This window comes from Oncorhynchus keta, chromosome 37 (genome assembly GCF_023373465.1).
Source record: "Oncorhynchus keta strain PuntledgeMale-10-30-2019 chromosome 37, Oket_V2, whole genome shotgun sequence".
NCBI classification, from domain to species: Eukaryota; Metazoa; Chordata; class Actinopteri; order Salmoniformes; family Salmonidae; genus Oncorhynchus; species Oncorhynchus keta.
The window spans coordinates 10,933,256-10,953,702 of record NC_068457.1 but is presented as its reverse complement, the minus strand read 5'-3'; the positions used below and the strand labels follow the sequence as shown (position 1 = coordinate 10,953,702).

The 20,447-nt window shown below is 42.5% G+C and overlaps 1 protein-coding gene across 2 annotated transcripts; it reads right to left on the bottom strand.

Moving 5' to 3' along the window:
* Positions 1 to 150: 150 nt before the first annotated feature.
* Positions 151 to 19,894, bottom strand: plcd4a (phospholipase C, delta 4a). Of its 2 annotated transcripts, none has more exons than XM_035755048.1 (16): positions 19,670 to 19,894; positions 14,201 to 14,323; positions 11,959 to 12,117; positions 10,812 to 11,040; positions 10,443 to 10,572; positions 10,106 to 10,340; positions 9,664 to 9,865; positions 9,299 to 9,443; positions 8,417 to 8,569; positions 4,286 to 4,447; positions 2,941 to 3,097; positions 2,533 to 2,649; positions 2,230 to 2,408; positions 1,954 to 2,086; positions 1,666 to 1,815; positions 151 to 1,532 (listed from the first exon to the last, which is right to left on the bottom strand). In XM_035755048.1, the coding sequence occupies exons 2-16, from the start codon at positions 14,295 to 14,297 to the stop codon at positions 1,429 to 1,431; spliced, it is 2,352 nt and encodes a 783-aa protein (XP_035610941.1). In that variant the 5' UTR covers positions 14,298 to 14,323; positions 19,670 to 19,894; the 3' UTR covers positions 151 to 1,428. The 2 variants fall into 2 exon arrangements, with proteins under 2 accessions (XP_035610941.1, XP_052355072.1); XM_052499112.1 differs by having other exon boundaries at positions 14,201 to 14,254.
* Positions 19,895 to 20,447: the final 553 nt, after the last annotated feature.

Here is a 20,447-nt window from a genome sequence, read left to right as displayed (position 1 = left end):
GGCAAACAAAAAAATAGGCCTACAAGAAAACAAAATGGGTGAAGTAAATCACGACCTTGTATCTGAATTATTAAGATGATAAAATGTCATATGTATGTCACCTTTGTATACATTCATAATCGAATCTCACCAGTCTCTGAACTCTTTAGATAATTGAAAATCATCTTTATTTGCAAATGGATATGGCAAATAACTAAATACTGTAGAAACATGCATACATAGTTAAATACATATACAAATAATATAGGTCTGTGAAGTCTGAACTGGCCAATAATACAAAAGAGTTAATAGGTATGCTATAACACAATACAATAGGCTATGCATCAGGGATCTCCAACCCTGTTCCTGGAAAGCGAGCTTCCTGTAGATTTTCACTCCAAACCCTAATCTAGCACAGCTGATTCTAATAATTAGTTGGTTGATAAAGCTGGTTGTTAGTTACAACTGGGATTGGAGCAAAATATCTACAGTAGAGTAGCTCTCTAGGAACAGGGTTGGAGACCCCTGCTATACATCATGAACACACACAGTGCGTGTACAAAAATATACAACAATTAACCCAGCAGCAAATATTTACATCTTCTATAAAATGATCCAAAACAGATGACACAAGTTGAGGCATTTTTTAATCCTGCTGTTATTGCTGTTTATACTAAACGAATTGTTCAGAATATTGTTCATGGAAATTATAATATGCATTAGAGAGAGAGAGAGGAGGACTGGAGTATATTAGGTTTCATTGGCGTCATAACCCATTTTAAACCAAAACTTGCCAATAGGCAAAAGAGGGAGGAAATGTGTCCTGCAGTAAGCCTAGGCAACTCTAACTAAACAGTCTCATCAATGTTACGTTCTTGAGGAGCTTGGTTCATTGAAAATACTGTGGTGTGGATAAGATGACCGAGTTAAATTATGTTGAAATGTGTCATTACTCTTGACCAGTGGAGGCACACTTCTCCGCTACATTGCATTGCAACAAAACAAAAAAAAGAATCTCAAGTACAGCTGTGTAGTTGACTAGCATGTGATGAAATAGAGTTGGAAAAACAGAATCATCCCAGAGCCAGTTCTTCAGTAATACATCAGATTGAGAATACACACTATAAATATAGAATTGTAAGATCACAAGTGAAAACCACACCAATCATACTTTCTAAAAGTACATTAATACCTACAAAAAAACATTTGGCTTAGTATATGCACAACATTACATACTATTTTGAGGAAGTAGTTACAGGAACGATTCCTTACATATTTTGTGAAACTAGCTCTTGAATGTCAAAACTTCCTGGGGAAACTATGATGGTTTGTTCTCCTTTAGTCGCGTCTTCCACCTTCTGTGTCTTTCACCGTCAGCGTCCTCCACCTTCCACCTGTTCTAACTACAAGTCTTGTAAATGCCAGGGAGGTAAGCAGCGACTGGAATCTCTAGTGTTCAGCACATACAAGGTTAGTGATTCTAACATGTACAAATAAAGAGGCGGGAGGAATACTGGTTCCGTCCTTAGACAGGAGGTGGATGTGACGGTATCCTGGAAAAGGGAGTAAAACAGCTGTAGGAGACCATTCATCCCATCGTATTATATGCCATTACGTGTGACTGTCATATTAGGAGGTTATATCATGAGTTTGTATGAAACGCTTAAATACATGGATGAGCCTCACCTTGCTGAATACATGAGAAAGGCAAGGTATACTGTCCGACAAAATCATTCCTTGACGCCTTGTCGTAGTCCTCCACCACAAAGCGTACCAGGGCCAGTTCAGGCGCATGGATGGTGAACCGCAAAGTGTCATACCACACTGGATTGAATCCTGCGCAAACACAATTCATAAACATATCAAATAATAGAATATAATACTGTACTATACTGCTTTAATGTATCAGCATTTCTGTAAAAAGTCACCTTGTAAGCATTCATGTGATTGGGATTTAATGGGTGTGTATATTACCATTGTTGTCTATGTATCTGGTCTCCTGCTTGGCCTGGTCTAGAGGAACTCCATGGATCTCCACTCTCACAAACGGGTCCACAACGGAGCTCTCCTTGATATTCACTTTGGGAAGCTGCTGTCCACTGATCACCTTGAAAAACACACACAAATATATACACACACAATGAGAGCACTTTAGGTCAGATCGGAAGGTTAGCGTTCCACTTGGTTCCTGTAGTTTTTCTGTTGTGGCTCAGGTTGTGTCTTAGGTAGGTCTCAGTTTGTTATTTGTACCTGAATGCAGAGACTGAGGGGTCGGTAGCCTTCCCGGTTAATTGGAACCTCCGGATCGAAACTCCTCTCTGACATCCTCATGAAGTCAGGTTTGAGGACATAGCCACAGCGGCCATTTTGACTAAACAGTCCATCGTTGAGGTCCATCTCAACCCCTGCCGTCTGGAAATTCAACGCAACTGAGGAAGCAAGGAAAACAGAGAAATTAACCAACTGATCCGAACAGAAGTATAAGCTTAACTAGCTTCACAAAGTCATGTAATCATTGTGTCGTGCCTTAGAACGACCTAAAACGCCCCTCACCTATTTGAGTCCCTGTGTTCCACATTTCCTGTGGGTTGAAGTTGGAGGAGTCTGTTCTGAGGCCACTGGGATAAACCCTGGTCAGTTGCCTGGCATTGTGATGCACAAACTCTGCCCCTGGAAGAGAAAGGCAGTTAAACCATACATGAGATGAGCTTGAGGAACCATGCAATTGAACAGTACACACACAAAGCACTGTCTTCTAGTCATTCTGCCTCTGTTTACGGCCCTTACTTAATAACTGACTAAATCTCACTAATCAGGCAACATTTCCTTTTAGTAAATCAACAACTTTTGGCTTCAGTTTTGTGGTCAAAACAGAACGACACAAACTGTCCTTGGTTGAGTAAGTGACTGGTTGATCCTGACTGATAATGTCGTGAGCTACAGTAGAGATTCAGGCCCCACCTGCCTCTCTCAAGTGCTTGCGGGCTTTGGACTCTGTGAAGGAGGATATCTCGTAGAACTTGGAGTGAATGCGGGAGTGCTTGAAGCTGCTGAAGTGGACACTCTTGCAATAAACCACACAGTCCGACAGCTCCTTTGACAGACGCTGCTTCGATTTCTGAGGAAAAGAACGAGATTTGAATTGAATAAACTTTATTGATCCACAGCTGGGAAATTAGAGTGTTGACCTTTTCTAAGCTACATTCAATTCAACCACATATAAATTGGGCAATGGCTTGGACAATACTGCACTAAGAGGATTGGATATACACAGTAAAACCCTAGTTTTGAGAGCAACGTGGCACTCATACAGTTTGAGAGGAGGAGTGGAGTACAGCTAGCCCTGGGTGAAAGCAGCAAGTGGACCGAGGCAACCCCAATATGGAGTAAGTGATACTTCACTATGAAGCCAACCACAGTAGGTCTGCCAGTGCCAATCAGGCTTCGATGACCGAAAGCTTGAGGTATGCAGGCAGGCACAAGGCCAGACTAATTAGCAATGCAACCAGGTGTCCCAGTCTTAGTGCACACCTGGGCTGCCTCTATATGAAAGCCGATCCGGAGCCGAACACAAACAGAGACTCTGAGCTACAGTCCCGTCTGTAGGACAGGACATCATCAGAGTAAGTTACACCAGGCCCAAGGGCATCCCAGAGCTCACTGCTCCTGTAGACAGCTGGCTTTACCCCTGATTACCATATTGATCAAACCATGTCAACCCTAGTATGGCATTCTCATCCATGGCTTTCGTTAAACATAGAGTATCAATGTTAAAAGATGTCTTCGATCCATGGACTCCATCTAATCTGTTCATGGGCACTGCTTGTTATTGAGCGATATCATTAAAGAACCAAGAATAAAGGTGATTCCCCAACTTCAATTAAGTGTCTCGTTTTAGAGGGCTCTCTACCTCTATCCAACAGTCAGTCAGTCAGTCTTCTCTCTCAAAACAGTAGTACAGTCTTGAAAGAGAGTTGGTACCGTCGGCTCTCTCGTCCTCTCTCTCTCTCCATGGCTACCTCTAGTGTTCGTATGGCACCGTTAGGAGGCTCACTTGGTATAGTCCCTGGCTTTAGCCCTATATCTTTCATGAGCAATGTCAGAGTTGAACGCAACCCTTGGACAATATCAGTGCTATAAAAGTGTTATAACTTGGCTAAGTCAACACAGAAGATTCAGACAAAGAGGATACTATTTTGCCCTGATGGAGTTGAGGGACAATGGGGGAGTGAGTGACAATGTCGCATGCACAATTGCACACACAGGCACCCACCCACCCACACACACACACACACCAGTAGCCTACCTTGGCCATGCGTCGGAGGCTGTTGCTGTGGAGGCTGTCCTCATCGATGTCAGCCGCCTCGTCCTCGTCGCTCACCTCTCCTGTCAGGGAGTCCTCCGGCTCCACCGGCCCGTTCAGACCTCCGATCTTCTTCCCCTTGAGAAGAATCTTCCCCTTCAGCTCCTGTCAGGCAGAACAATGGATCTAGATCGTTTCATCACCAGGGAATAGATTTACATTTACATTACATTTAAGTCATTTAGCAGACGCTCTTATCCAGAGCGACTTACAAATTGGTGCATTCACCTTATGACATCCAGGGGAACAGCCACTTTACAATAATAGTGCATCTAAATCTTTTAAGGGGGGTGAGAAGGATTGCTTTATCCTATCCTAGGTATTCCTTAAAGAGGTGGGGTTTCAGGTGTCTCCGGAAGGTGGTGATTGACTCCGCTGTCCTGGCGTCGTGAGGGAGTTTGTTCCACCATTGGGGGGCCAGAGCAGCGAACAGTTTTGACTGGGCTGAGCGGGAACTGTACTTCCTCAGTGGTAGGGAGGCGAGCAGGCCAGAGGTGGATGAACGCAGTGCCCTTGTTTGGATGTAGGGCCTGATCAGAGCCTGGAGGTACTGAGGTGCCGTTCCCCTCACAGCTCCGTAGGCAAGCACCATGGTCTTGTAGCGGATGCGAGCTTCAACTGGAAGCCAGTCGAGAGAGCGGAGGAGCGGGGTGACGTGAGAGAACTTGGGAAGGTTGAACACCAGACGGGCTGCGGCGTTCTGGATGAGTTGTAGGGGTTTAACGGCACAGGCAGGGAGCCCAGCCAACAGCGAGTTGCAGTAATCCAGACGGGAGATGACAAGTGCCTGGATTAGGACCTGCGCCACTTCCTGTGTGAGGCAGGGTCGTACTCTGCGGATGTTGTAGAGCATGAACCTACAGGAACGGGCCACCGCCTTGATGTTAGTTGAGAACGACAGGGTGTTGTCCAGGATCACGCCAAGGTTCTTAGCGCTCTGGGAGGAGGACACAATGGAGTTGTCAACCGTGATGGCGAGATCATGGAACGGGCAGTCCTTCCCCGGGAGGAAGAGCAGCTCCGTCTTGCCGAGGTTCAGCTTGAGGTGGTGATCCGTCATCCACACTGATATGTCTGCCAGACATGCGGAGATGCGATTCGCCACCTGGTCATCAGAAGGGGGAAAGGAGAAGATTAATTGTGTGTCGTCTGCATAGCAATGATAGGAGAGACCATGTGAGGTTATGACAGAGCCAAGTGACTTGGTGTATAGCGAGAATAGGAGAGGGCCTAGAACAGAGCCCTGGGGGACACCAGTGGTGAGAGCGCGTGGTGAGGAGACAGATTCTCGCCACGCCACCTGGTAGGAGCGACCTGTCAGGTAGGACGCAATCCAAGCGTGGGCCGCGCCGGAGATGCCCATCTCGGAGAGGGTGGAGAGGAGGATCTGATGGTTCACAGTATCGAAGGCAGCCGATAGGTCTAGAAGGATGAGAGCAGAGGAGAGAGAGTTAGCTTTAGCAGTGCGGAGCGCCTCCGTGATACAGAGAAGAGCAGTCTCAGTTGAATGACTAGTCTTGAAACCTGACTGATTTGGATCAAGAAGGTCATTCTGAGAGAGATAGCGGGAGAGCTGGCCAAGGACGGCACGTTCAAGAGTTTTGGAGAGAAAAGAAAGAAGGGATACTGGTCTGTAGTTGTTGACATCGGAGGGATCGAGTGTAGGTTTTTTCAGAAGGGGTGCAACTCTCGCTCTCTTGAAGACGGAAGGGACGTAGCCAGCGGTCAGGGATGAGTTGATGAGCGAGGTGAGGTAAGGGAGAAGGTCTCCGGAAATGGTCTGGAGAAGAGAGGAGGGGATAGGGTCAAGCGGGCAGGTTGTTGGGCGGCCGGCCGTCACAAGACGCAAGATTTCATCTGGAGAGAGAGGGGAGAAAGAGGTCAGAGCACAGGGTAGGGCAGTGTGAGCAGAACCAGCGGAGTCGTTTGACTTTGCAAACAAGGATCGGATGTCGTCGACCTTCTTTTCAAAATGGTTGATGAAGTCATCTGCAGAGAGGGAGGAGGGGGGGAGGGGGAGGAGGATTCAGGAGGGAGGAGAAGGTGGCAAAGAGCTAGATAGAGATAGATAGATAGATAGATAGATAGATAGATAGATAGATAGATAGATAGATAGATAGATAGATAGATAGATAGATAGATAGATAGATAGATAGATATCATGCTTCTGTACCAGGGCATGTTTCAGAAAGCCTCTCGACAGCACGTCTCTCTCAACCTCTCTCTCTATTGCATATTGGTAACGTAACACAGATAGATATTTAGAGTCACCTACGTACTTGATGACTGTGGGCACAGTATACAAAAAACACTCGGGCAGAACAAATATACATCATGCACAGACAGACAATAGTCTTTGCATTGAGATGCAGGGCATATAAAGTCTGTCTTCACTGACCTGCAGGTCACGCCCAATACAATGTCGAAAGACTGAGAGAACAATCAGTCATATTCTATTCAGTGCTGAGGGAACAATATTGTGTCTTTTTAATAATTCACTGTGCCAGTGTTGCATCTTACAGCACAGATCACATGGCCCGGGAGGCACTGATAGAAAGGTAGGTAGCAAGACAGGTAGTGAAAGTGAAGGTGAAGGTCACTCTACAGTGGGGTTTCCCAAACTCGGTCCTGGGGTCCCCCCCACTCTTCCTTTAATCTGGGTTCTATGTTCAAACTGTCAAATATATGCTTTTTTTTTTCATTTTTGCTTTCTGCCACGTATTCAGTATTTGCATATCTCAAATGAGTATTCATGATTCTTTTGATTACATGTAATCTATTGGAATACATTTAGATTTTTGTACAAGGAACATTTTGGGCAGGTTAACCTGTTTTATAGCCTTTTATTAATATAATAAAACAGTGATTATAAAAAGTGCATCTGAAATTCTGTGTGAATTCTAATGAATGTGCTCTTCAATTATCTTTGAGGAATTCTATCAACAAGATAAACTGGTTTAATAATGTACATTCTAGGGCCTCCCAGGTGGCGCAGTGGTCTAAGGCACTGCATCACAGCGCTAGCTGTGCCACCAGAGGCTCTGCCGCAGCCGGTCGTGACTGGGAGGTCCGTGGGGCGACACACAATTGGCCTAGCGTCGTCCGGGTTAGGGAGGGTTTGGCCGGTAGGGATGTCCTTGTCTCATCGCACACCAGCGACTCCTGTGGCGGGCGGCTGGCTTCTGGGTTGGATGAGCGCTGTGTTAAGAAGCAGTGCGGCTTGGTTGGGTTGTGTTTCGGAGGACGCATGACTTTCGACCATCATCTCTCCCGAGCCCGTACGGGTGTTGTAGCGATGAGACAAGATAGTAACTACTAATAATTGGATTCTACGAAATTGGGGGGTCAAAATAATACAAAAATAAAATTATGTACATTCTGTACACTGACACCACCCGAAAGGGTTTTGTTGAGGGCGGCAGGTAATAATAATAATAATAATATATGCCATTTAGCTGACGCTTTTATCCAAAGCGACTTACAGTCATGTGTGCATACATTCTACGTATGGGTGGTCCCGGGAATCGAACCCACTACCCTGGCGTTACAAGCGCCATGCTCTACCAACTGAGCCACAGAAGGTAGCCTACAGGGCGGCAGGTAGCCTAGCCTAGAGCCTAGCCTAGCCTAGAGGGTGGCAGGTAGCCTAGAGCAAGGTTTCCCAAACTTGGTCCAAAATTGTTCACTCGCTCCCTCAAGCTAAATTGAGGACCGTGGGGGCAACGTTAGTGAATTGGACCTCCACTTAAGATGGCAATCAAACTGCTTCCGGTTTCGACTGGGATTCCCCCCGAGGGAAAGTGGATAGTGCAAGGGCTGAGGGGGTAAAAATAATGTGTTTGGACTGCAGCCCATGGCAATTTGACAAACTCAATATGGCTGCCGGTCCACGCATTATAGAACGCTGGCTTGAATTGGAATAGTAATGTCCGTTGTAGTAATTGTATTTCTGTGGGGACAATTCTGTCCTATCACCACCAGCACCACCACCACGCTACGTTTGCTCTTGCCATGCCATGGTGAGAGTCAGATCAGAGCAGATTACCTGGCAACTGTTCCTGGTGCCGTCCTTACCTCAGGAGAAGGAAAGCTGACGGGTATCTTTCCATCCAGGGTGCTTTTCAGCAGCTTGTCCCCAAGGATGGTGTTGAGGTGTTGGGCCATGACTCGCTGCTGTTCAACACCGCAGTGGTTCTCGGTGGACAGGATGACCGGGTACTCTGATACCTGGGAGGGGAGGAAGGGGAGAGTGAATAATTCAACACCGGACTGCAGCATTCTCAGTGTGAGGAGTAAGGCTATACCTGCTACCAGTTTATATACACCAGCGGCTTCTCCACTGTGGCAGACAGGACAAGGGTCGCATAGAGCATCCAGTTGCAGACAGACAGAGAGTGAGTCCCAAACGACCCCTCCCCCCTATGTAGTCCATCCACTACATTCTGGGCTGTCCTGTATGAGTGGTTGCATCCCAGAATGGCACCATAATCCCTATGCAGTGCACTACTTTTGACCAGGGTCCTGAAACCCTGACACACAACATGAACCTGGCGGCACGGAGGACTGTCTTGGCACAGAATAGGATAAGTCTTTGACAGGCAGGTCATATGCTGGTTTACTGTGTGAGGGCTCGGCTTTCTGAAAGGGCCGTGGCTTTGGGATATCATGATGGAATGATCCCCCTCCTGACTCATACACATATAATGAGGTGCTGAGTGAGGAGTGTGTTGATACTGCAAGGTACTGCAAGTTCCTGGATTCCTGTGTGCAAAGTACTGCACTGGTAACGGACCATGAAAATGCTAAACAATGATTGGATCTGAATAGTTGGAAACACCCTGTATTCTGCACTGATATGTAAACATTATGTCACGATACCGCAGAGAATACCTGTGAAGCATACCATACAAAGAGGTTTAAACTTGTCATTACAATTTTTTTCTGGATTAATAATACCTTGAAGGCATAGTTTCTCAGTGCGATCACAACATCTTTGAAGAGGATCTTGGAGGTGAATGTGTGTCCGTGGTAGACGATAGGCTCTCCATTGGGACCGTCCCAACAGTCTACTTCTACACACCGACAGCCTCGTTTCAAAGCCCTAACGAAGAAGAAACAAGTTAGCCCTTTTGGACTTTGTCCCAGAGTATATTATTTTTTAATGGACATCGATCAACCCCTCTGATTCTGTCTTCTAAAAGTTGTGTCGTAATTCACCTCAAGACAGAGATCAAAATCATCTTCCAATACAAAGGATAAACCACTCTCAAGAACCGCCTACTAAGCCTTCCCATCAGCCACCAGTGGTGTAGTGTACATACCGTATGTATCCCTCGACACTGCTGTGTCCTCGAAGCTGGTCCTCCATCAGGTATGTGTTGTGTGAAGAGGAGATGAAGTAGTGGTTGAGGGGCTGAGTCATGTCCTGGTACAGGCTCTGCTGTCTGGGGTGGAAGATGGAGCCCTCAGCCGACGCCAGGTACATCAGGAAACCGTCGATAGACATGGCCTTCAGCATCTTCGCTGTGGAACAACAAACAAAGTCAAAAAAGAAAACATTGCTATCAGTTGAAACTATATATTTATATTTTTCATTACAACCATCATGATGTTCATTCAAATATATTGGCTCTTGGTTGAAATAACAAGAACTGCTTGACCAGGGATGTTGACCTGATGATATTGTTATTGACCTGATTATTCGTAGGGTGTGATTGGTCAGCTATAGCCACAAATCATGCCAGGGTCAGAGGTCAGTACTACCTGTGTCGGAGGGTTCATAGCGCTCAATGAGCTCCATGGCCAGCTGCTGAACCCCGTCCACCTCCTCCAGTTGTTCATCTCTCAGGAACTCCTCCAGGTCCCGCAGAGACAGCTTCTGTCCGTCGCCAGAGTAGTCCTGGAACACCCTGAGAATGTCCTCTCTCTGGGTGAGCATCTTGTAGAACAGGACAAACTCATCATCCTCCAGAGTCCCCGTCTGAGACTTGTCTGCCGTCTGTAGATAAAATGGAGAAAGGTCTTCAGGCCTCAACAGACACCAGCAATGTACAAGAATCAAAGATATACGGTCTTATTAAGATGATCTCAGGGCTTTTACCATGAAGAGTCGGTGAGCGTGATGTTCGTTCATGTCCACGTTCATCATCTTCAGCAGGACCCTGATCTCGGGGAAGTTCATTCTGCCGTCATTGTTCTTATCAGCCTTCTTAAACCATTCACAGATCCACCTGGAAATGTCGCTTAAGGGAAACGTCATCATGCTACAGGGAAACCTTTGGAGCTATAACACAAACGATAGTCTGCTATACACATGTATAGTGCACTTCTTAACTTCATTAAGCAAACTAGCTAGGACTATGTACCGTATTTGGCCAGGTTTCTGTTAAGCACTTTGTGACAACTGTTGATATATACAGGGCTTTGTAAATACATTTGATTGATTGGTTTAGCTTGTCAGAAAAGATACTGGTCAAGCTTCTCACTCTCGCCCATGTTCTCCAGGTTCTCGATCAGCTTCTTCATGCCTTTGATCCAGGACTGGGCCTCATCCGCCGAGTCTGCCACCAGGTCCAGGTTGCCACGGCGACCACGGAACACCAGGGTGAAGCAGCGGTCCGAGGGAAACTCGTCTGCGATGCTGAGCAAAACCTCTGACTGGTGGCCCTCACGCACCGTCTCCACGTCATTCACAGAGACTGTTGAAAGGGGAAAGAGAAGCGGAATACTATCTACTTAGGTATCTCTTTAGGTATTTATCTCCTTAGGTGTTCTTCGGGCCCTTTGCTCCACTTGTGGCTAAAGGGAATAAGTCAAGTCTTTAGGTACATGGTGAACCCTGTAGCCCAATATTATCACTCACTTCAGTGATGATAAAACTAGACCCCTGCTACAACAAAATGACTCAAATGAGAGTACAAAACATTAGGAACAACTGCTTTTTCCATGACAGACTGACCAGGTGAATCCAGGTGTCACTGACCAGGTATCACTTGTTAAAACCACTTCAATCAGTGTAGATGAAGGGGGACGACAGGATTTTTAAGCCTCGAGACAATTGAGACATGGATTGTGTATGTGTGCCATTCAGAGGGGGAAATGAGCAAGACAAAAGATTTAAGAGCCTTTGAACGGAGTATGGTAGTAGGTGCCAGGCACACTGGTTTGAGTGTGTCAAGAGCTGCAACATTGCTGGGTTTTTCACGCTCAACAGCTTCCTGTGTGTATCAAGAATGGCCTACCACCCAAAGGACATCCAGCCAACTTGACACAACCTTGGGAAGCACTGGAGTCAACATGGGCCAGCATCCCTGTGGAACAATTTCGACACCTTGTAGAGTGCATGCCACGGCGAATTGAGGCTGTTCTGAGGGCGAAAGGGAGGGCAACTCAATATTCGGAATGTTTTGTCCACTCAGTGTATAGCCTGCTGCCGAACATAATCTTGTCAAATCAAATCAAATGTATTTGTCACATACACATGGTTAGCAGATGTTAATGCGAGTGTAGCGAAATGCTTGTGGACAATCATATAATAAGTATCATATGTGACAAAATGTGTGTCAGTAGGTGATGTTGCCTAAACATTGTCTAATCATGTAAATGTCACTACTCACATGTGGAGTGGGTGTTCCCAGCCTTCTTGGACTTGTACCAGATGGTCATGCAGTCCTCCTGCAGCTTGAAGTAACGCTGCTTCTTCCAGGTGCGAGACTTAATCTTCCTCATCACAGTGCCAACAATCATGGACTGGAGGTTGTCATCGCCCTGGATACCTGATCAGACACATTGGGGAAAGAAGGTGTCAAGGCCCAGATAACTGTCCTGTCCTGACATACATAATGGCTACTGCTCAATATCAGTCAACAGTAGCCTGGTCTCAGATCTGTTTGTGCCGTCTTGTCAACTCGTACAGATCTGGGATCAGTCTAAGGACATTCATCTCAGTCTCGCACAGACCCATAGAGTCATTACGCACTATCCACCGGGCACACACTGGTTGAATCAACGTTGTTTGAACGTCATTTGTCTACGTATTGTGACGTGGAATCAACGTGGAAAACGTAGAAACATTAAAAATCATTTTCATTCTATATTCAATATATATTGGGGGGTTGAAATTATGTCAAATTTCATATATGATAGACATTTTATTTGACCTCGTTTCAATGTAGATAGTAAAATTGTATTTTTAAATCAACGTCATTGTTTCAACATCATGCCATCAACCTAAATAACGAGGTATTGCAATAAAATGTGAAGGCACAGTCCAACAATTCTTGCCTGAACAGTGACTCCTACTGGTATATGAGGGGGAAATACATTTCAGTGAGAACAAGTCTACCATTCAGACGCCTACATCTATGTACCATACTTAGCTTTGAAAACAAGCTGTGTTCGTTTCAGCTGAGCTATTATGTAAACACAGATTGACACTGATCAGCTTCCATACTCAGTTGCGTAGACTACCTAAATAACTCTAGCCCTAACCTATCAATCATTAATTTGTTGACAAACTGGATATTGAATGGTGAACGCAATTGATATGTTGGATTCACGTCTCCATCTCAACCAAAAATCCAAGTTCAAGAATAGCATTAAATCAAATCAAACTTTAAATTAACGTTTGATTTGATTTAGTCCTATTCTTCAACTTATATTTTTGGTTGAGATGGCGACATGAATCCTACATATTAATCATTTGTAGATTAAATTAGAAATCCATCAACCATCCTTCATATAAAAGACAATATCCATTATTATTAATATAATGAATTTTGCATCCTAATTATAGGGCTAATGGTAACTACTTCTAAACTTCCAAAGATCCAATCAACCATGGATGAATGATGGTATACCTACCTACATGTTGAAATGATGGGCTGCATTTACACAAGCAGCCCATTTCTGATATTGTTTCCACTAATTGGTATTTTTACCAAATCACATCAGCTCCTTTTCAGAGTAAAAAGACCAATTAGTGAAAAAAAATATCAGAATTGGTCTGCCTGTGTAAATGCAGCCAAAGTGTCCTTTGTTGGGCAAATCAGATGTCAATGTAGCCTATATAAACTCAGCCTCACTCCGAATTGCCTTTCACATACAGCTTGTGTTAGAAAAGTTAGAAGAGTTACTTTAAAAACGATTTAACATTATTTAGGTAGTCAACTCAAATGAGTATGGAAGTTGATCAAGGTCAAAATGTATTGAGATGATAGGTCAGCTAAAGCGAACACAGCTTGTTTCCAAAGCTAACAGGGTACATAGAGGTAGGCATCTGGATGGTAGACTTGTTCTCACTTAAATGCATTACCCCTCATATACCAGTAGGAGTCACTGTTCAGGAGGAAATCATTGGACTTTGTAATCACACGTTATCTCAATATACCACTTTATTTAGGTTGATACAGTAGCATGACGTTGAAACAACGACACTGATTCAAACATACCATTTTACTACAACATTGAAACAAGGTCAAATAAAATATGTCTAATCAAATCTAAATTTCAGCATCATTTCAACCACCCAATTGAAGATACAATCAAAAATATTTTTTATGTTTCTGTGGAATTTTCAACGGAGTTTCAACGTATAGATAGTTCTGATGATTAAGTTGAAATTAGATTGATGTAACAACCTCGTAATCAGGTTAAATCAATGTATTTAAATGAGCATTTTACCCTCATTTTTATGCTTACAAAGCTGGTTGAAATGAGATGACTTTTTTCATATCCAATGTATTTTCGTGTTAACTCCACGTGGCAAATGACGTTGAAACAACGGCGATTCAACCAGTGTGTGCCCAGTGGGTATTGTTCTGATCAATATGCACATTTATATCTCAAGAATAAACTTACGCAGGCCACATCCCATAGAAGCCATCGGTGGTTGTTTTACGCTTTTTCCACCTGCTGCCCAGCAAAAAGGTTGACAATTGTATGTATGGTAAGTCATCAGAATGTGTGAAGAGAGGAGAGGTGCTAGGATGAGAGGAAGAGAGGATAGGTGCTAGGATGAGACAGGATGAAAGCAAAGTTGTAATATTTTACAACCAAATGATAGTTCACAACGCTGTGAAGTCAATACTTAGAATGTCATATTCAAACTACAGCAGACTTGATATAAACAAATAATACATATTTTGTATCACTCCCTGACTTTGCCAGAGTAGTTTTTGGATTTGACTATCAACCTGTGATGTGTGCCCTGTTGGGTTCAATTGCATTTCTTTAATTGACTGAATTTAAATGGAATTTACCACAATTTTATGGTCATTCTCACAAAATTCCATTTAAATTCAGTCAATTAAAGAAATGAAATTGAACCCAACAGGGCACACATCACAGGTTGATAGTCAAATCCAAAAACTACTCTGGCAAAATCAGGGAGTGATACAAAATATGTATTATTTGACCCACAAATTCTCAAGTGTCCTTTTTCAAACAATTTTCTCTTGGATCACTGAGATATGAGATTTTCTTAAAACTGTATTGTTGGTTAAGGGCTTGTAAGTATTTCATGGTAAGGTCTACACACAACAAATAAAATTAGATTTGATTAGGATCTTTACTTCTATCTATTTCATCAGAATTATCTTTTTTTTCTGATATTATGCATTTTATAACAATTTCCACAACTACCAATGTAACAATTGTCATTACCGCAACAGTTTTGCATGGACTCACTTAATCGTGTTTACCACGATTTTTGAATGACTACCTCATCTCTGTACCCCACACATACAATTATCTGTAAGGTCCCTCAGTCGAACAGTGAATTTCAGAAAGATTCGTCAACAAAGACCAGGGAGATTTTCCATTGACTCAAAAAGAAGGGTACCTATTGGTAGATGGGTAAAAATAAATAAAAAATATTCCTTTGAGCATGGTGAATTTATTAATGAAACGTTGGATGGTGTATCAATACACCCAGTCACTACAAGCATCCTTCTGGACTCAGGGGTTTTCACCATGAGGCCAATGGTGACTTTAAAACAGAGAATTGAATAGCTGTGATAGGAGAAAACTGAGGATGGATCAACAACATTGTAGTTACTCCACAATACTAACCTAATTGACAGAAGGAAAAGAAGGAAGCTTGTACAGAATAGAAATATTCCAAAACATGCATCCTGTTTGTAACAAGGCACTAAAGTAATACTGCAAAACAAATGTGACAAAGCAATTCACTTTTTGTCCTGAATACAAAAGTGTTATATTTGGGGCAAATCCAATGCAGCACATTACAGAGTACCACTCCTCATATTTTCAAGCATAGTGGTGGCTGCATCATGCTATGTGTATGCTTGTAATCGTTAAGGACTGGGGAGTTTTTCAGGATAAAAAATAAACAGAATGGAGCTAAGCATAGGCAAGATCCTAGAGGAAAAGATGAATTCACCTTTCAGCAGGACAATAACCTAAAACAAAAGGCCAAATCTACACTGGAGTTTCTTACCAAGAAGACAGTGAATGTTCCTGAGTGGCCAAGATAAAGTTTTGACTTAAATCTGCTTGAAGATCTATGGCTAGACCTGAATGGTTATCTAGCAAAGATCAACAACCAGAGGTTATTCTAACATGTATTGACTCAAGGGGTTGCATACTTCCACCCTGACAAAAGTATTTTGACAAAAAATTACAATTAAATCCATTTAAACCACTTTGAAACATCATATTGAAAAAGTCAAGAGATGTGAATACTTGCTGACTGCCCTGTAAGTACTGTAATTACATGCATGTATATTTAAAAGTCAAAAGTAACAAAGAGACAAGAAAAATAATGTATCCAAGGTCTTTACAGGTAATATTGGTGTATTAGGATGTGGATATTTGTGATTAAAAGGTACTATAGATACAATTCTGGATTGGATGGGACGGTATAACACAATATGCCTATAAAGTATCTACAGTTGAAGTCGGAAGTTTACATACACCTTAGCAAAATACATTTAAACTCAGTTTTTCACAATTCCTGACATTTAATCCTCGTAAATATGACCTGTCTTAGGTCAGTTAGGATCCCCACTTTATTTTAAGAATGTGAAATGTCAGAATAATAGTTGAGAGAATGATATACAATACTCAAAAAAATAAAAGGAACACTTAAACAACACAATGTAACTCCAAGTCAATCACACTTCTGTGAAATCAAACTGTCCACTTAGGAAGCAACACTGATTGACAATAAATTTCACATGCTGTTGTGCAAATGGAATAGACAACAGGTGGAAATTATAGGCAATTAGCAAGACACCCCCAATAAAGGGGTGGTTCTGCAGGTGGTGACCATAGACCACTTCTCAGTTCCTATGCTTCCTGGCTGATGTTTTGGTCACTTTTGAATGCTGGCGGTGCATTCACTCTAGTGGTAGCATGAGACAGAGTCTACATCCCACACATGTAAACTTCAACTAGTATACAATTGTTAGGACTGATGGACAAACTACAGCATCATGTTTTACTAAAATAAGGTTTTTCTAAAAGTACAATTTTATAAAATGACCTGAGAATTTAATCCGGACACATCTCTGTAATGAGACTATGGGGTGAAAATGTACAAAATTCAGACACATTTGTTTAGATTGATTTAAAATAAGAAACTGCCAAAAAACTAGACATCTTAGTCTTCAGAATTATAGTTTATTTTTGCAGATGCATCATGGTTTTGTAACAATTTGAAACAGACATGCTTAAAACTGGTTTCATGAGAATCACCCCAATGCTGCATAGCACAGCACTTTTTAAATCCAGGATCAGCAGCCTCTTTGTCCAACCCTCATCCTCCTATCTTCGTCCATTCAGCCTGTACCAGCCGGGTGGAAAGCACCGGCTCTGTTTTGCTGTGTCATGTTTTCACTGAGTAGTCCAGTCTATGACTTTGTCCTCTTCTTGTTTTGAGAGGTGGAATTTCTGAGGGCAGCAGACACTCATGTTTTTAAAAAATATATATTTTTAATATCTGCCATTGTTTGGAATGACATTCCATTCACTCATCATAGCAATCCTATCTAGGTAGATTTATGAACAAGGTATAAAAATAGGTAATAATCCGCTTATCAACCTTCGCAGTGGAACTGAAACCCATCTAAAATAATGTCTGGTGGGACAAGAAGTTAATCCCTGTCCCAGGAAATGATCTCACACTTGGCCATGTTCATGACTGCTGACAACATCGCACCCAAACAAAACCCGAATGGAAACACTTCTGATAGCATCCTCACTAAGAAACGTTTGTTAAACAAAATGTGCAGAGTATGGTTGGTTTGCATATTAAACACACCTATCAAGCCTTTGAACTTCCAGAGCAAAAAGCAATAAAAAGTTAATGCAAAGCAATTCCATTTACTTAATCTAATTTGAATGATTCATTGTAAAACTATGGTTATTGTGATCGATGACACACCGCGCCATCGCAAAACTCACGCATCACTTATGCTGTTCTATTTGCAGTATGTTTAGCAATTGAGTTTCATTATTGATGTCTGCTATTGCTAATAAAATACCTTCTTTAAGTCTGCCTGTCCTCTTCTCATACTGACACCAGTTATACACATGTATGACATACCAGTCAAAAGTTGACAAACCTACTCATTCAAGGATTGTTTTCTGAATTTTTTACTTTTTTATACATTGCAGAATAATAGTGAAGACATCAAAACTATGAAATAACACTACAGGAAAATACCTTTTTCATAAGCTTTGTACTGGAATGTTTTTCAAACACATCATTTTTATTTAGACATCTGTGCAATACATGTTAAGTGTTATACCTAAAAATAAAACAAAGTATTTATAAAGATGCTTTTAATATAATAATAATTTCCTGTAATCATGTAGTAACCAACAAAAGTGTTAAAAAAATCGAAATATTTTTTATATATTTGAGATTCTTCATAGTAGCCACTATGATGACAGCTTTGCACACTCTTGACATTCTCTCAACCAGCTTCATGAGGAATGCTTTTCCAAAAGTCTTGAAGGAGTTCCCACATATGCTTATCACCACCTCAATTGGTTTGAGGTAGGGTGATTGTGGAGGCTAGATCATCTGATGCAGCACTCCATCACTCTCCTTCTTGGTCAAATAGCCCTTACACAGTGTGTGCTGGGTCATTGTCCTGTTGAAAAACAAATGATAGTCCCACTAAGCGCAAACCAGATGAGATGGTGTATCGCTGCAGAATTCTGTGGTAGCCATGCTGGTTAAGTGTGGCTCTAATTCTAAATAAATCACAGACAGTGTAACCAGGAAAGCACCCACACACCACCACCTCCATGCTTCACGGTGGGAACCACACATGCGTAGATCATCCGTTCACCTGCTCTGTGTCTCACAAAGACACGGCGGTTGGAACCAAAAATCTCAAATTTGCACTTATCAGATCAAAGGAGAATTTTCTGACGGTCTAATGTCCATTGCTCGTGTTTTGTTGGTCCAAGCAAGTCTCTTCTTATTATTGGTGTCCTTTAGTGGTGGTTTCTTTTTATCAATTCAACCATGAACCCTGAATCATGCAGTCTCCTCTGAACGGTTGATGTTGAGATGTGTCTGTTACTTGAACTCTGTGAAGCATTTATTTGGGCCACAATTTCTGAGGTTGGTAACTCGAATGAACTTATCCTCTACAGCAGAGGTAACTCTGGGTCTTCCTTTCCTGTGACAGTCCTCACGAGAGCCAGTTTCATAATAGCGCTTGATGGTTTTTGCGACTGCACTTGAAGAAACTTTCAATGTTCTTCAAATTTTCCAGATTGACTGACCTTCATGTCTTAAAGCAATGATGGACTGACATTTATCTTTGCTTATTTGAGCTGTTCTTGCCATAATATGGACTTGGTATTTTACCAAATAGGGCTATCTTCTGTATACAACCTCTGCCAATATGAGAAGAGGACAGGCAGACTTAAAGAAGGTATTATTATTATTTACAATGACGGCCTACCCTGTAGAAAACAGTAAAGAAACAAAAACTCTTGAATGAGTAGGTGTGTCCAAACTTATATATATATATATATACACACACACACATTTTGTAGTCCAAACTATCCTCTCTACTGAGTCCATTTCCTCTACCTCTTCTAAATCTGTCATACCGTCTGACCACATCATTTCACTGGGTTTAGAAATAAAAACATGTCCCCCAAATCATTTAATTCATCCTCACCAGGAACCCTACAACACATTTAAATGTTACTAATTGAAGCTGGTCAAGTTTCTCTCTACATACAATAGTCAGTAGGCTAGCAAACATGGGAGGAATTAATGTATTGGCAGACATAAAATGAAAGGACAGCGGGCTGGAGAGAGGATAGCTACCGACTCACCCGATGAAGGGGCATCTCAGCTGGATCTAGGTGCGTCCTGTGCCTGTTGTGGTTCCGGAGCTTGAGACAGGGAGGGGAGCTGGCCCTGTCTGTCTGGCTGGGTCAGCTCTGGCTCTGCATGCCGCTGTAGAGAGCTGAGAGAGAGGCGGGCAGGGATAGCTGATCCTTACTGAGTCAACACAGTCGCCAACAACACTCGGACACACCCTTCCCATCCTCCACTCTCTCCCCCCCTCCATTCATCCAACCTCGTCTTTGTTGAGTTTTTTTCCATTCAAAGGGAGTGTTAAATGGGCAGTCAGTTTGAAATGTAATGAGCTGTACAAAGATCAAGTACCTGAGCCAACAGCCCAGATCAAAAACTGTTATTACTTTAAGCTTCAGCTACACATTTTAGGTCTTCTTTCGATAAATATAAAAAAGGTACTATTCATTCATAAATGAGGTGAAAGGTTACATAGGTGCCCCAAACTGAACAACTGAGGTCATACTTTTCCATAAATGACTAACCCCATGTTACCAGCATTACTCTACTGTATATACAGTATACTACACATCATTGAGTTTATTTTGTATACACTGTTTAATGACTTATAAAACAGAACTTAAACATGTTAACGTATTGAAATGATTCAGAATTTGTTCAAGATAAAGACAACTAAACCTGCTGCAATGAACCCAAGTGAACAGGGGACAATTACCTAAAGGGAGACACCGTACTCATCAAAGATGCAGTACACTCACACTTGGCACATCAGGTCAGTGTTTTTATAAATGA

Excerpts from the sequence above, each read along its gene's own strand:
- plcd4a (XM_035755048.1), bottom strand. The coding sequence starts at position 14,297 with ATGACTTACCATACATACAATTGTCAACCTTTTTGCTGGGCAGCAGGT. Across the intron at positions 9,866-10,105 it reads CTATGAACCCTCCGACACAG|CGAAGATGCTGAAGGCCATG; the intron begins GTAGTACTGACC and ends GTTGTTCCACAG. Across the intron at positions 3,098-4,285 it reads GCCTCCGACGCATGGCCAAG|AAATCGAAGCAGCGTCTGTC; the intron begins GTAGGCTACTGG and ends TCTTTTCCTCAG.